Here is a 12,478-nt window from a genome sequence, read left to right as displayed (position 1 = left end):
AGTTTGCCTGGAGTCAGTGAACTGCCAAATCTTTCACATCCTACAAGCAATGGATTCATCTCAGTGTTTCAATAGCAGAAAATGTGGATACTGGGATTGTTTTCTGTGGCCAGACAGAAACCAAAGGGTCTTCCCACTCATATTTTAACTCTTTTCATGGATTAAGTCCACAAAGTACATTATTGACTGCTGCAAAACAGCTAAATCAATGAAAGTAAATGTAAGCTGTGAATTATTTTTGATAAAAGGCACTCTTTTTTTAAGGAAGAAATGACCACTAGCACTTTAAAACTGAACTGAAATTGGGGATGTATTTCTGACATTGTGAATGTCAAAAATACGCTCAAGTGAAACAAACATGAAACGAACTGTGAGGACCACAGGCAGGGCAGGACAAGTCTCCCCTAAGGCAAATCTTCTCTGAAGTAGACAGAGGAAGCTAATGAATTGGTTGGGTTTTGATTTCAAAGGAAATATAAGAAGCTTAGGGAGAACAGCAGTCCTTCAGCCAGTTCAGCTGTGTCCTAAATGTTTCAGACTTTTTATTAATTCTGCTTTCAAGAGATTTCGCATAGAACACATTTTAGACAAGAGAATTACATATTATCATAAACATTTGGTCCTGTGTTGATCTACCATAGTGGGGTTATGGATGGATGAATGATTTGAAATTTTGAAGGACCAATGGAGCCATTTCAAACAAGACTGCAGTTTCCATGGTAACTAGTGATGCAGCTTTTGTTTTTTAGATTTTTATTTTTATTTATTTTTTTGGTAGCAGGTAGCAGATCACAAATATTAGAATGATGATAATAATAAGTGGATAAATGCCGGCAAGAACAGGCCACAATTTGTTGGTTCCTTTTTTGGTTGCCCTCTAATAAGATAATAATAATAATACAAGGGTTGGACTCTCATGTTATATGACTGTGTATGGTCAGTAGACAGTCAAAGAAAAAGATGACTTCATTGTAATATGGAAATTCAGGGCTGTAAATTTCAGCACAAAAACCAAGAACATCCAGTTCAGTCAGACATATTAAAGATTTATTCAGAGAGGTCAATGTGTCAAAATGTGAACACAGAAGTTGGATGATGGATCAGCACCAGTTTGACAGCTGGATGTGATAAGAGCCTTTGGGCATGTTCAGGAATGTGTCTGTGTTTTTGTTCATTGGAGTGGCAGGTGGTTGTAGGAATGAATTATTTTGCTCTGCTCTGTTTATTTTTTGGTTCCTACTTCCTTTAGCCCCTCGAGAAGAAGAAGTAGAAACAATTAAGTGATGTATATTTGTGTATTTTAAAAAGGGTTTGGAATGACAAGTATTAATAGAATATTTGCAGTCACATCCCCATATATTTGCCGTCTCTGTTACACATGAAGAACTGAAGGGGTAGCCAGTTAAAGGGAAGCTCACAGTCCAGAGTAGAACTCATCAATCAGGTTTCGTAACTCAAGAATATGCAATGACATTTTGGCAGGACTCTGCATATGTCGGCCCAAGACAACGATAAAACAAGACTCCACCACAATTCATCTTCTCTCCCTTCTTATTTACAGAGGCAGTTTGTTTGTGACAGGAACAGCAGCAGGTCACAGGTGCCACGAAAATTAACCCTCCTCCGCAAACAAGTGAGAACATTTAACCACCCATATACAGACATACAAGTTCGTGTATGCATCTGCCTGAAGCATTAGATTTCAACTTGTGCACAAATAAAGAATAGACTCCTCTTCACAAGTAGAGGTGATTGCTGACCCAGTTTGAAGCCAGTAACATGTGCCAAGGTCAGACACCCACAGCTTTTATTTGTTTACAACGTGCCAAAAGACATTCTTGACTCAGGTGTATATGATGTTGTGTTTTTGTGCATGTTTATTTTTAATTCTGGGTGTCTCTCTGGTCATCTGTCACCTCTGTGAGCTGACGCAATGCAAAGACAAGGTTAAAGCATCCTTTTTTGCAACTGTAAACAATATATTTTATAACTCTTTTTGTGTAAAGCCTTTTTTAAATCGGTCAACTTTAAATTAAATGCTTATGATAAATGGACAAAAAAGAAACAAGCCAATATTCTAAATATACTTTAGTTATTGAATTGGATGCATTCAGTTTATTCTTGGCAAGTTAATTCTTTCACTAAAGATGCTCTGTTTACAGCCCACCTGTTTATTCATCTGAAAAAAAAGTCAGTGTTCTGTATATTTAGAAGTATGGAGAACACAGAGTTTTTGTAGTGTACATAGCTAATTATTATTTCTGTGTCTTGTCAGGGTTTTGAAGTCTTAATCTCTGTTTTGCAGCCTCTCTTTGTAATGTTGGGGATGTCATTCATAAATCTGACCTGATGAAAAGCCTTTGGAGTCAAACCCTGTCAACAAAGAAAGCATGAGATACGCGACTATCTCTTCTCCATCTTTGCATACTAAATTATTAAGCTCTGAACTGGGAGCACTTTGCTGCCACAACACTGCTCTCTGCTGGTAACTGAACTTCTTATGCTGGATTGACCCTTGCACAGCTTCAGGACACAGCTGGAGAGAATAAGCATTCAGTCTAAAGGCATCTGTAAAACAGAAACATCTTTTGCTATTTGCAAAAAAACAAAAACAAACTGTCCTTGCACAGAGCAGTTCAAATCTCTAGATAAGTATACACTATATATTATAAAAATTCATATATTGTATATGTGCATATGTATGAGGAGAGATTAATCATCAAACCATTTTTCCCTGTACCTCAGAAATAAAGCACATCAGATCATGGTCTGTGGAGACTACAGATTTAGAAGTGTTCTGTCTTCACTTCAAACAGGTTTATGATACAGATCATCCACTTGGTGATTTACAGACTGTATGGGGGGCATGAAGCTTTATAATGATTCACAGGCTCCCCAGCTGCAGGCAACTCTGAAACATTTGGAATAATATCATTTTGTTCACATCCTACAGTCATATATTTGAGCCGTACACTAGCACCTTGTCAGGAGCTAAACATTTTCTCTAGAGCCCCTGGAGCTGACCACCCACCTCTTTTTAGCCTTGTCAAAGAACCAAAGGAAAATCATATTTCAAGATGGATACCTTCTTTCTTCATCTGCACTGTGCTTATTACTGCATCCAAGAAAGATCAAAGCTACCTAAACTACCCTCGGAGCTTGCAGCCCCCTGAAGATTCTTCACAGTACTAGAATAACGAGAGGAGGACTGCCTCCACTTTTATCTTCACCTTGCTTTGCAAGTGAGTCATATTTGTCAGAAGTGAGTTTTTTTTTTCCCCTAAAGTGCCATATTCCCCTTCCAAATGCAATGAGGGAGAGTTGCAAATAAGAGATTATTCAAGCAGGCAAACACATTCAATGTCATTATTACTTTTTTATTCACCACTAAAAGGTGAAACCATATATTTCCCCATTGCCAGGTATTGATTCCCGTATCAGCAGTGCTCAAAGCCTGCAGTAATAATCAGATGTGACCAGCACAGTGTGAGTGAGGCAGCGCACTAACCTGGACACCCTCTCCCTTTCTGTCTATGCAGGAACAGCTGTTTGAGCTCTAATTAAAGGGAAGCAGCAGGTGTCACCTGAGCCCCAACTACAGGGCCACACCTGGCTGCATTAATTTGATCCAAAGTGGTTTTGACGGACTGCGCACCTGCTTGGAATGAGTGGAAAGAGCGCTCGACTAACACTGCTCTGTGGAGGTGTGCCAAGCCAGCAAGAGCATGTCTTTGCAGTGACCCGGGGGACGGCCCCATCATCTCTGCTTCTGACACAGCAACATCTGTAAGAGAGCAGACCTGCGATGCTGACCTGTAGGCACACGGAGCTGAGCGCTGGCTGTGCCTGAGATAATTGTCTGTGGAAACCTCCCCGAGGCTGTAAAGGCAGCTTGTTTCAGATCTCGTGATGATTTCACAGGACATTTAACTTTACACCTCTCATTTGTTACCTCTTCAGGGTATTTACAAATATCCATTACCAGGTTTCCAAAGAATGTAGCAACCTTTAACCTCCACTAGCTTTTATGTATCTATAAATTACTCTGGGGATAAATGTGACTTACAAGTAATTTACAAGCTGCATGTTAACTTGCCAGCTTAAGATGACCTTTCAAACTGAGACTAAAATGACCAGATTTCGGAAATATAGATGCAATATTGTGTCATCTTTCTGTCACTTCAATTTCTTAATGAAATTTACATGACCCAAGAATGAAGCTGCAGTGGTTTGAATGGGTCATGCCTCGGGTCATGCTGCACTCTCTATGCAACAGTTTCTTTGTGCCACGACAATACATTAATTTCATGAGTCAACAGGCTACGACTGGCAGTTTGTGTCGAGCTAAACGGTGTTTAATTGGATTCTGATCCATGGCAACACTACCGGAGGCTTGTTTCCATCATTTATTTCAGCTGCACCTGGAGCGTAATGGTGGTGATTACATCCCTCCTGTGGTGTCCCAGCAGTTCAGTCCTCGCAGGCCCCTGGGAAAACTCTGCTGACAGTCACAGTCTATGCTGCCCTGTTGAGCAGCTTGCATACCCTGAGCTGCTGCCACTGCTCGTGTGACTTTTTGTTACAGCACTGCTGAGACAAGCCGAGATTTAAAGAAAATTATAACCCAAACCAAATTAATTGTTTACTGCACAAACTCAGGCACAGTCGGAAAACCACATACTAAGAAAGACTCTGATTTGTGGTGGCAAAAAATTAAAACTGTTGACTTCAAAGTGAAATTAAATTACAAAAATCTACTTGGAGAAACACAATTAATTTACTTTTGACCAAAAACAAGCCAATAGTCAATATAAGCTATAAGAATCGGGGGGTACTTAAATATTAAAGGTTTTTCAGGGAGACCAGAACTGAGCTACTTTAAACAAAAATACAAGCTTGCTCCAGTCAGAGTGAATTGAATAGGGAGATTGAAAATTCAGATTTAGATGCCATTCAGCTATAGAGCTTTCAGTCATGTCAAACAATCTTCCTTAGCAACTAAGGCAGCTGGATAATATATGGCTGAATATCTGATATGCCCAACAACTCCAGAACAGCAACTTGAGTGAGGCTATTTTGTCAACTGGGTTGACTTGTATAGGGGAAAACTTACGTTCTAGATGATCTGCATTTAACTTATTTTCTTATGCTACCAATATCCTTGCATTTACAAAACAGTGATAGAGTTTTAAGTTGTCAATTAATTCATATCAGAAATGTTTAATATCAGATCCTGAAATATTTTCTGAGGGACAACAGCTATCAAAGCACTAGGAAGATCAGAGTGATCGCCCTCCCCTACCATGTAAACCAGGGAACGGGCACTGACCTCTGCTTATGAACAACAGGGAGGACGGCCTACACATGAAATACAGTAAGCCCTGACCGCACAGGGAGGAATAACACTGCTGGGCCTCTGACCTTCAGCGAAGCCCCACACCATCATACAGTGTCAGAGTCAGACACATCTGAATAATACATCAGCATCTCCTGCTGGGGCCACCCCCACAGTCACACAGGCAGAGGTACACAGAAAGAGCATTCACATCACGATGTGAGGGTTGCCTCTTTGAGCATCCCATACAATAATGAACAGCAGTTTGACCAGCTGTGGCCAGGGCTTTGTATATTACATTATATTTACACAGACACTTAACATTATCCAGTAACTGATTTTAGCTGCAGCACAGGCTCCACAGTAATGTTGAGCATGACCATTTGAGCAGGGCTGTAAAACATGGATAGGGTAAACAGGGTAAGAGGGTTGGGCCTGTGATCAGTCTGACCAGACCTGGACTTCTTCAGGTTTAGTGGCTGCATGTTTGGCCATATCAGAGGGTAGGGTCACCGATATGGTTATTTAGGTTGGAGGACTGTTTCAGTCTTTTCTTACCTCAATGCAAGTAAGTGAACAATAGATCCAGCCATAAGAATTCAGAGAGAATGAATAAAAATGCATGAAAATTTTTAAAATCCCCTGTGATTCTTGAAAAGGCAAGCTGTCTATCTCTTGTTTCCATCTGCTTTACATACAGAAACAGCTTCACGATTTGCACTGAGATCATTTGAATTTCATAGAGTGTTTGACATTTGATAATAGTGCCGTGCGTTTTTAAATTCCAGACTTCCCTACAGAAGATTTCCTATCTTGTTTGTTCAGGCTTCCTCCTACCCCCTGTCCCCCACCAAGCAACTCAAGACAAAAAACTCACATATCTTAGCGTGACATCAAAAAGACAAATCCAATTATTATTTTAGTTTCACATGAGCAGATACATATCAATTAGCTTTGTAGAAATATCAGTATTTGCTTAAAAGTTTCTAAACAGCAGGAGCAATGAAGAGATGGGAAAAACAAATCATTGTGGCATCATTTATTATGTTAGGAAATTGTTGTCTGATTGCCACATAATGACTGAGTCACCTGTTGAGATAGATTTATAATTTATTTTTATGTGTCTCTGTGTGTACAGCATGTACAGCTGTGCTGACACAGGAGCTCTGATTTATTTTAACTGATTGAAATTTACCACTGTAAGCTGATGATCTGAAAAGAAAGGTTGTAAAGAGTAGAAGTTGTAAAAACAGTATGAAACTGACATCAGATAGGGGTCAGTGGATGATGGACAGTGTGTGTGGGTGTGTGTGTCTGTGTCTGTGTCTGTGAGTGTCTGTGTTGGGGTATAGGTATCCTATACTGCCCAATCACTTAACAAGATGTCATTCATTTCAAAGCCTACCTAGCTTTACAGAACAACCTGAATTGTGGTTAGAGTATGTATATTTGTTACTACCCTCTAATGGACCAGAGAGTGAAGGCAAATGTAAGATTATAGTATTAAAATAGATTAATTTTAAAACATTAAGATCATTTATTTTGTTTATATTTTAATATAATCGGCCACACATATTTAAAAAAACGTGATAAAAGGGCCTTTATTTTGTTTCAGTTACCTTGAACCTAACGCGGAACCAATGTCACATGTCCGACTTCCTTTCCGGTGTGTTTTTGTTGCCCCACCGGAAGCAGAGATATGGCTGCAGTTGTTGCAGCTTTGTTAGCACTTACAGTCGGACTTCAGCGATAACATTGATCGGAGTAGGTGTAACAGAAGCAAAAAAAGTAAACAACGTGTTTAATCCAGATCGGGCTGACAGTGTTTTGGTTTCCTGGAGTCGATTTTAGGTAAATATTGGAAAAAAATCTACGTATATTGTTACACTTGTTCCTTAAACTGCTTACCATGTTTGACCGTATAATATAGTTAATCACATTTTGTATCTATATGTGTTATGTTTTATTTCGAATAGTCTTCATAATATTTGATGTTTTACAACTGAGGTTATTTTTATTTTTGTGTATTTTAAAAATTTGTTGTTTCTCGGGATCAAGTTTTGTGAGTTTACACAAAATTCACAAAAGATTCAATTCTTTATGGTTTTTGTGAGATTATGTGAAAAATATAATCGGAGTGGATTTTTAATTTAATTAATTTATTTTAATTTATTGTTTTTCATGAAAATTATTACTATCTTCCTCTCACTGCTGTATTAAATTGGATCCCCCAAACATCCCAAATATTGTAAATTGTTGATTATTTTGTTAGTTTTCTAAAGTGAAAGGTTAAATGTTTCAGCTGGCTTTGTAGAAAAGTCACTTTGGGGTTATAGCTTGTGATTACCTCAGAAGTGCAGGATACTTTCATTCATCTAGCTCCAGCTTGGCTCTGTTCTGTGTTTCTGTGCTCAAATAAATCAGGTGCTTTGTACTTGGGCATCATCTCCAGCTACACAGAGCATCCAAACATGGAAGCAGTCACATGGTGGCACATGGAGTTGGTAGTTCCACCTGCCTTTTGTAGTTGCCAGTTTGGAAATTAAGTGTTTACATTGGTTTCTCTGCAGCAAAGAGACTGTCAGTAAGCAAGCGGCCTGTGTGTGTCTGTGATATTACCAGCTGATTACAGAATAACTGATTAAATTACAACCATTCATTCTGAAAATCATGAATTTTAACATCAGTCCATAAACTACACATTTAAAAGCTTAAATTAGTTTAAAATGAAAAGTGCTTTATTATCAGAGATTTTGCTGTTCTGACTCACCTTTGTTGTTTGTCCCACAGCATAAATAAGGATCTTCTCATATATGGCTAGACTGTGGTCAAAAGTCTCTGTTGTTCTGCCGCTTAATGAAGAACAGTTTCCACTGCAGTTCAGTGACAAAGTGGAGTCGAGTGTGGTGGACGTGCTCAAACGGTGCAGGCAGCAGCTGTACAGCCACACAAGTACCAGCCGTCTGCTCGATGCTCAGATCATTTTGGATATTTCATGGGAGAAACTCAACACAGGGACATGGCGCCATGTGGACAAAGAGTGGAGGCGTGTTTATTCCTATGGCTGCCTGTTCAAAGTGGCTGCACTGTGTCATGAAGATCCATCTGCAGATGAAATCCTGCAGGCTATAAGGACTTGTGACATGGGTTTACTCATGGGCGCAGCCATTATGGATAATATACTTCAGATTATTGTTCAGATTCTGCAGGGTGAAGTCAGGAAATCTGCTGAAGAGGATGAAACCAATTGTGCTGAAGTCAAGGTCAGTGGTCTTTTGATTGTAAACAAATGTTATTGTATGTGAGTCAGATTACTAGTGGCCTCAGTAATAGAATAGAAGGATTTCAAATAGGTTTGAATTATTAATATTATTAATTATTATGATTATTAAAGACAATGATAATTAGTAAACCATATTTTTATTTATTATAATTGTTACAGAATATATGAAGGTTGTCCCCCCCCCAGGTTTAAGGAGCAGCTTCTGCTGTTGCACACACAAATTTCTTTTTTTATTAAATCTATTGAGGTTGCAACATGGACAGATGAGGACATTTCAAAATGAGCCTTTCAGAAGTTTGAAAAGTATTTCCCTTTTTGCCCTTCATCTTGTTGCACGCTATCACGTCACTAAAGATGAAGTACAACAAACACTCAAATGTCACATCACTTTTTTTAGATGCCTTAAAACTGAGATGGAGAGTTTAGATTAGGGTTAGAATGATGTCATTCTAAGGGATGCCTTTATGAAATACCCCAAGCTTTTTTTAAAAAAAAAAAAAAAAAAGCCTGAAACATATTCATATATTTGAATTATCCATGTCTAATTGCACAGCACAGAGTAGTGCTGCATGGTGGTGCCAGGGTTAGCTCTGTTGCCTTACAGCAAAAAGACTCCAGGTCTTTCTGTGTGGAGTCTGCATGTTCTCTCCATGTCTGTGTGGGTTTTCTCTGGGTATTCTGGCTTCCTTTCATAGCCCACAGACATGTAGCTTGGGATTAGGTTAATTGGTGACTCTAAATTTCCTGTAGGTATGAATGTGAGTGTTTGTCTGTTTCTATGCATCAGCCCTGGTGATCTATCCAGGGTGTGCCCTGTCACTTGCCCAATGTCAGCTGGCATTGGCTGCAGCCCTGGATGTTCCAGGATAAGTGGTACAGAAAACTGCTGGATGGATAGAGAGTAATGCTCCAACTATTTCAATATCTTTTAATCTGCAATGTGTTTTTTGATTAATCAGGTCATTGCTTGATCAGTTGCAGTAAAAGTCAGAAAGTAGTGAAAAATATCTATTCACAGTTTCCTAAAGCCCATGGTGGCGTCTTCAAATTGCTTGTGTTGCTCCACTGACAGCCCAGAACAATATTAAATTTACCATCAACACAAGTTGAAAAAATCAGCACAGTTACCATTAGGAAGCTGGAACTTGAGGTTTTGGGCCATTTTGCCCTGCAGAATTTCTCAAACGGTTATCAAAATAAAAAATGTAAAATTTTTATTGTTATTTTCCTCTAAAAGCTCCACATTTTAAAATGGAATCAAAGAATCCACAAATCACTGTTGTTTTGGCTTCATTAACAGAAAATAAGACTCGAGAGCCCAGATGTTCCTGTGATAAAAGAAAACCTGGCAATTCCCAGGATAAAGTGTCCATCATTGGAGAGCTTCAACACAAACTACCTGCTCACCCTCAAACCAGTGATCCTGGAGGGGATCATCGACCACTGGCCCGCCCTCAACGATCATCCCTGGAGGTTTGACTTTTCAGCTGGTTTTCTTAATTTCAGATTCCTTTTTGCATGATATGGTTTGGTGTCATACATCAGTATTGATTTAGATATTTTGGTCCAAATGGCGTTAATGTGTCAGTTGTTTTTCTTATTATGAACCTATTTCTCATCAATATTTACTGTTATTATCCAATTGAGAGGACAGAAAACCAGCAGGAGCTTGGACAGTGGCTGGCATGTAACATACAGTTCATAGGTTTAGTAACAGGCACTGAGATATATTAGTTATAGGTTAGTTTACTCATTACTACATCCCTGACTCCTGACTCTTCTGTTGAACATTGTAGTCTGATAAAGCTGCGTCTCCATTTAAGAATATCCTTTCCTGGAGTAGGAAATCCACAATTGTACAAATGACAAGTTTTTAGGAATGCTGGAATCAAGGAATGAACTGTTTTTTTTAATGAATTATGCGTTGAGCTTGTAGTAATGATTAATTCATTCATTTTCTCCCTCCTGCAAAGCATAGAATACTTGAGGTGTGTTGCTGGTTTTCGCACGGTCCCTGTTGAGGTGGGATCCCGCTACACAGATGAGGAATGGTCACAAACACTCCTTACAGTCAATGAATTCATTGATCGATATATTTTGAAGAAAGTACGTACCATCTTCATTAGGTCTTGATGTTGCGTTGATGTTAAAGAAAGACACACCCCTGCCTCCATTTCTAACAGAGTATTTTCTTTTTCTCTGTGGGTCAAAATTACCCAGGATGCAGTGGAAGGTTTGGGTTATCTGGCTCAACATCAGCTTTTTGATCAGGTATGGTTTTACTTTCAAAATGACAAAATTATTATGCACCATTTCTAAATGATAATCTCTTAATTCTCATGGATTATTCAGATGATATTTTCAGCATTATGACAACCATCTTTGTTTCTAGCTGTCATACCCACAACGCACCGCTTTGAGAACGATTGATTTTTCAGGTCCAGTAGACGTCGATACCTTCTCTGGATTGAACTTTGCAAAAAGGGCACCTCGTCAAGCTAAAAGTTGGGAATTTGGGGCTGTTTGATGGGTCAGAATGAGGAGTCATTAAACATCCAGATTTTTGACGCTACATCCTCATATTTTAGGAAAATCTGCTCTCTTTTTTATGTGTATCTCAGAGCTGATTTTAGTGTCATAAAAAGAGAAATCTGCTTAGATTTTACTCCAGATAATTAACATGGCTAAATTACAATCATATTTTATTTCTTGGGAATAATTATTTCATATTGTCTTACAAAAAGAATAACTCTGGAGGGATTTTGAATTGCATGGCTAATGGCACTGAAAAATGATTGAATAATTTGAAAGCTAAATGTTGAGTCTGGAGTCTGGACAATCACTTAACCCTTCATTATTATTTCAGTGCAGCAGTCATCTTTGGCCTTGTGTTACCTTTACTTTTATGTTACACTTAAAAATGATTGTAGTCAGTTCCCCAAAGCAAGATACACAAATTTTGAGTTTGGGAAACAGAGAGTGATGGGATTCGATTGGTTATCGAATTATAGAGGTTCCCTAAATTGAACAATCTGAATCAGTGTTGGAAGAGACTTTTACTTTTTTTTTTTTACTGTGTCCTGATAAAGGCACTAAAGAAAAAACTCACCAGTGTCATTGTAATACATCCAATAGTTGTTGAGATGCCAAAGATGTGGACGTTCTGACAGGTTGCATTAGGCGCCCATTAGTATTATGTACACATGGCACATTAGTCTTAAATATCCCCTTCATGTAATTTTACTTCTTAGATACCAGAGCTGAAGGAGGACATCCGCCTCCCTGATTATTGCTGTCTTGGTGAAGGCGATGAAGACGATATAACTGTAAATGCATGGTTTGGACCTGGAAGTACAGTGTCTCCTCTTCACCAAGACCCTCAACAGAACTTCCTGGCTCAGGTGACGAGGACAGCGCTGCTTTATGAATCCAGTTGGCTTTACTTGATCGCAGTTCATTTAACATATATCATTTCTTCAGGTTGTGGGAAGAAAATACATTCGCCTGTATTCCCCAGAGGACACAGACAAACTGTACCCTCATCAATCACAGCTCCTTCACAATACCAGTCAGGTGGGATTGACTGTCCAGAAAGACGGTGCATGTTGAACTTAATATTAGGCACCATTTCTAATTTGTGTGACTCCTTTCATGTAGGTGGACGTGGAGAATCCAGACACAGAGAAGTTCCCAGAGTTTGCTAAAGCACCATATCTCGAATGTGTGTTACAACCTGGAGATGTGCTGTTCATTCCTGTCCAACATTGGCATTATGTGCGATCCTTGGAACTAAGCTTCTCTGTCAGCTTCTGGTGGTCATGAATGTATATCCACAAAAAACTATAATTTTTGTTGTTTCG

The 12,478-nt window shown here is 38.9% G+C and overlaps 1 protein-coding gene across 1 annotated transcript; it reads left to right on the top strand.

The window, feature by feature from the left end:
- The first annotated feature begins 7,031 nt into the window (after window positions 1-7,031).
- Window positions 7,032-12,469, top strand: kdm8 (lysine (K)-specific demethylase 8). Its single transcript, XM_026326166.1, has 8 exons — window positions 7,032-7,186; window positions 8,126-8,598; window positions 9,919-10,091; window positions 10,592-10,724; window positions 10,839-10,889; window positions 11,870-12,019; window positions 12,099-12,191; window positions 12,276-12,469. The coding sequence occupies exons 2-8, from the start codon at window positions 8,149-8,151 to the stop codon at window positions 12,438-12,440; spliced, it is 1,215 nt and encodes a 404-aa protein (XP_026181951.1). The 5' UTR covers window positions 7,032-7,186; window positions 8,126-8,148; the 3' UTR covers window positions 12,441-12,469.
- Window positions 12,470-12,478: the final 9 nt, after the last annotated feature.

This window comes from Mastacembelus armatus, chromosome 8 (genome assembly GCF_900324485.2).
Source record: "Mastacembelus armatus chromosome 8, fMasArm1.2, whole genome shotgun sequence".
Lineage (NCBI taxonomy): Eukaryota > Metazoa > Chordata > Actinopteri > Synbranchiformes > Mastacembelidae > Mastacembelus > Mastacembelus armatus.
This window is presented reverse-complemented; position numbering and strand designations above follow the sequence as displayed.

Excerpts from the sequence above, each read along its gene's own strand:
- kdm8 (XM_026326166.1), top strand. The coding sequence starts at position 8,149 with ATGGCTAGACTGTGGTCAAAAGTCTCTGTTGTTCTGCCGCTTAATGAA. Across the intron at positions 12,020-12,098 it reads AACAGAACTTCCTGGCTCAG|GTTGTGGGAAGAAAATACAT; the intron begins GTGACGAGGACA and ends TCATTTCTTCAG. Across the intron at positions 12,192-12,275 it reads TCCTTCACAATACCAGTCAG|GTGGACGTGGAGAATCCAGA; the intron begins GTGGGATTGACT and ends CCTTTCATGTAG.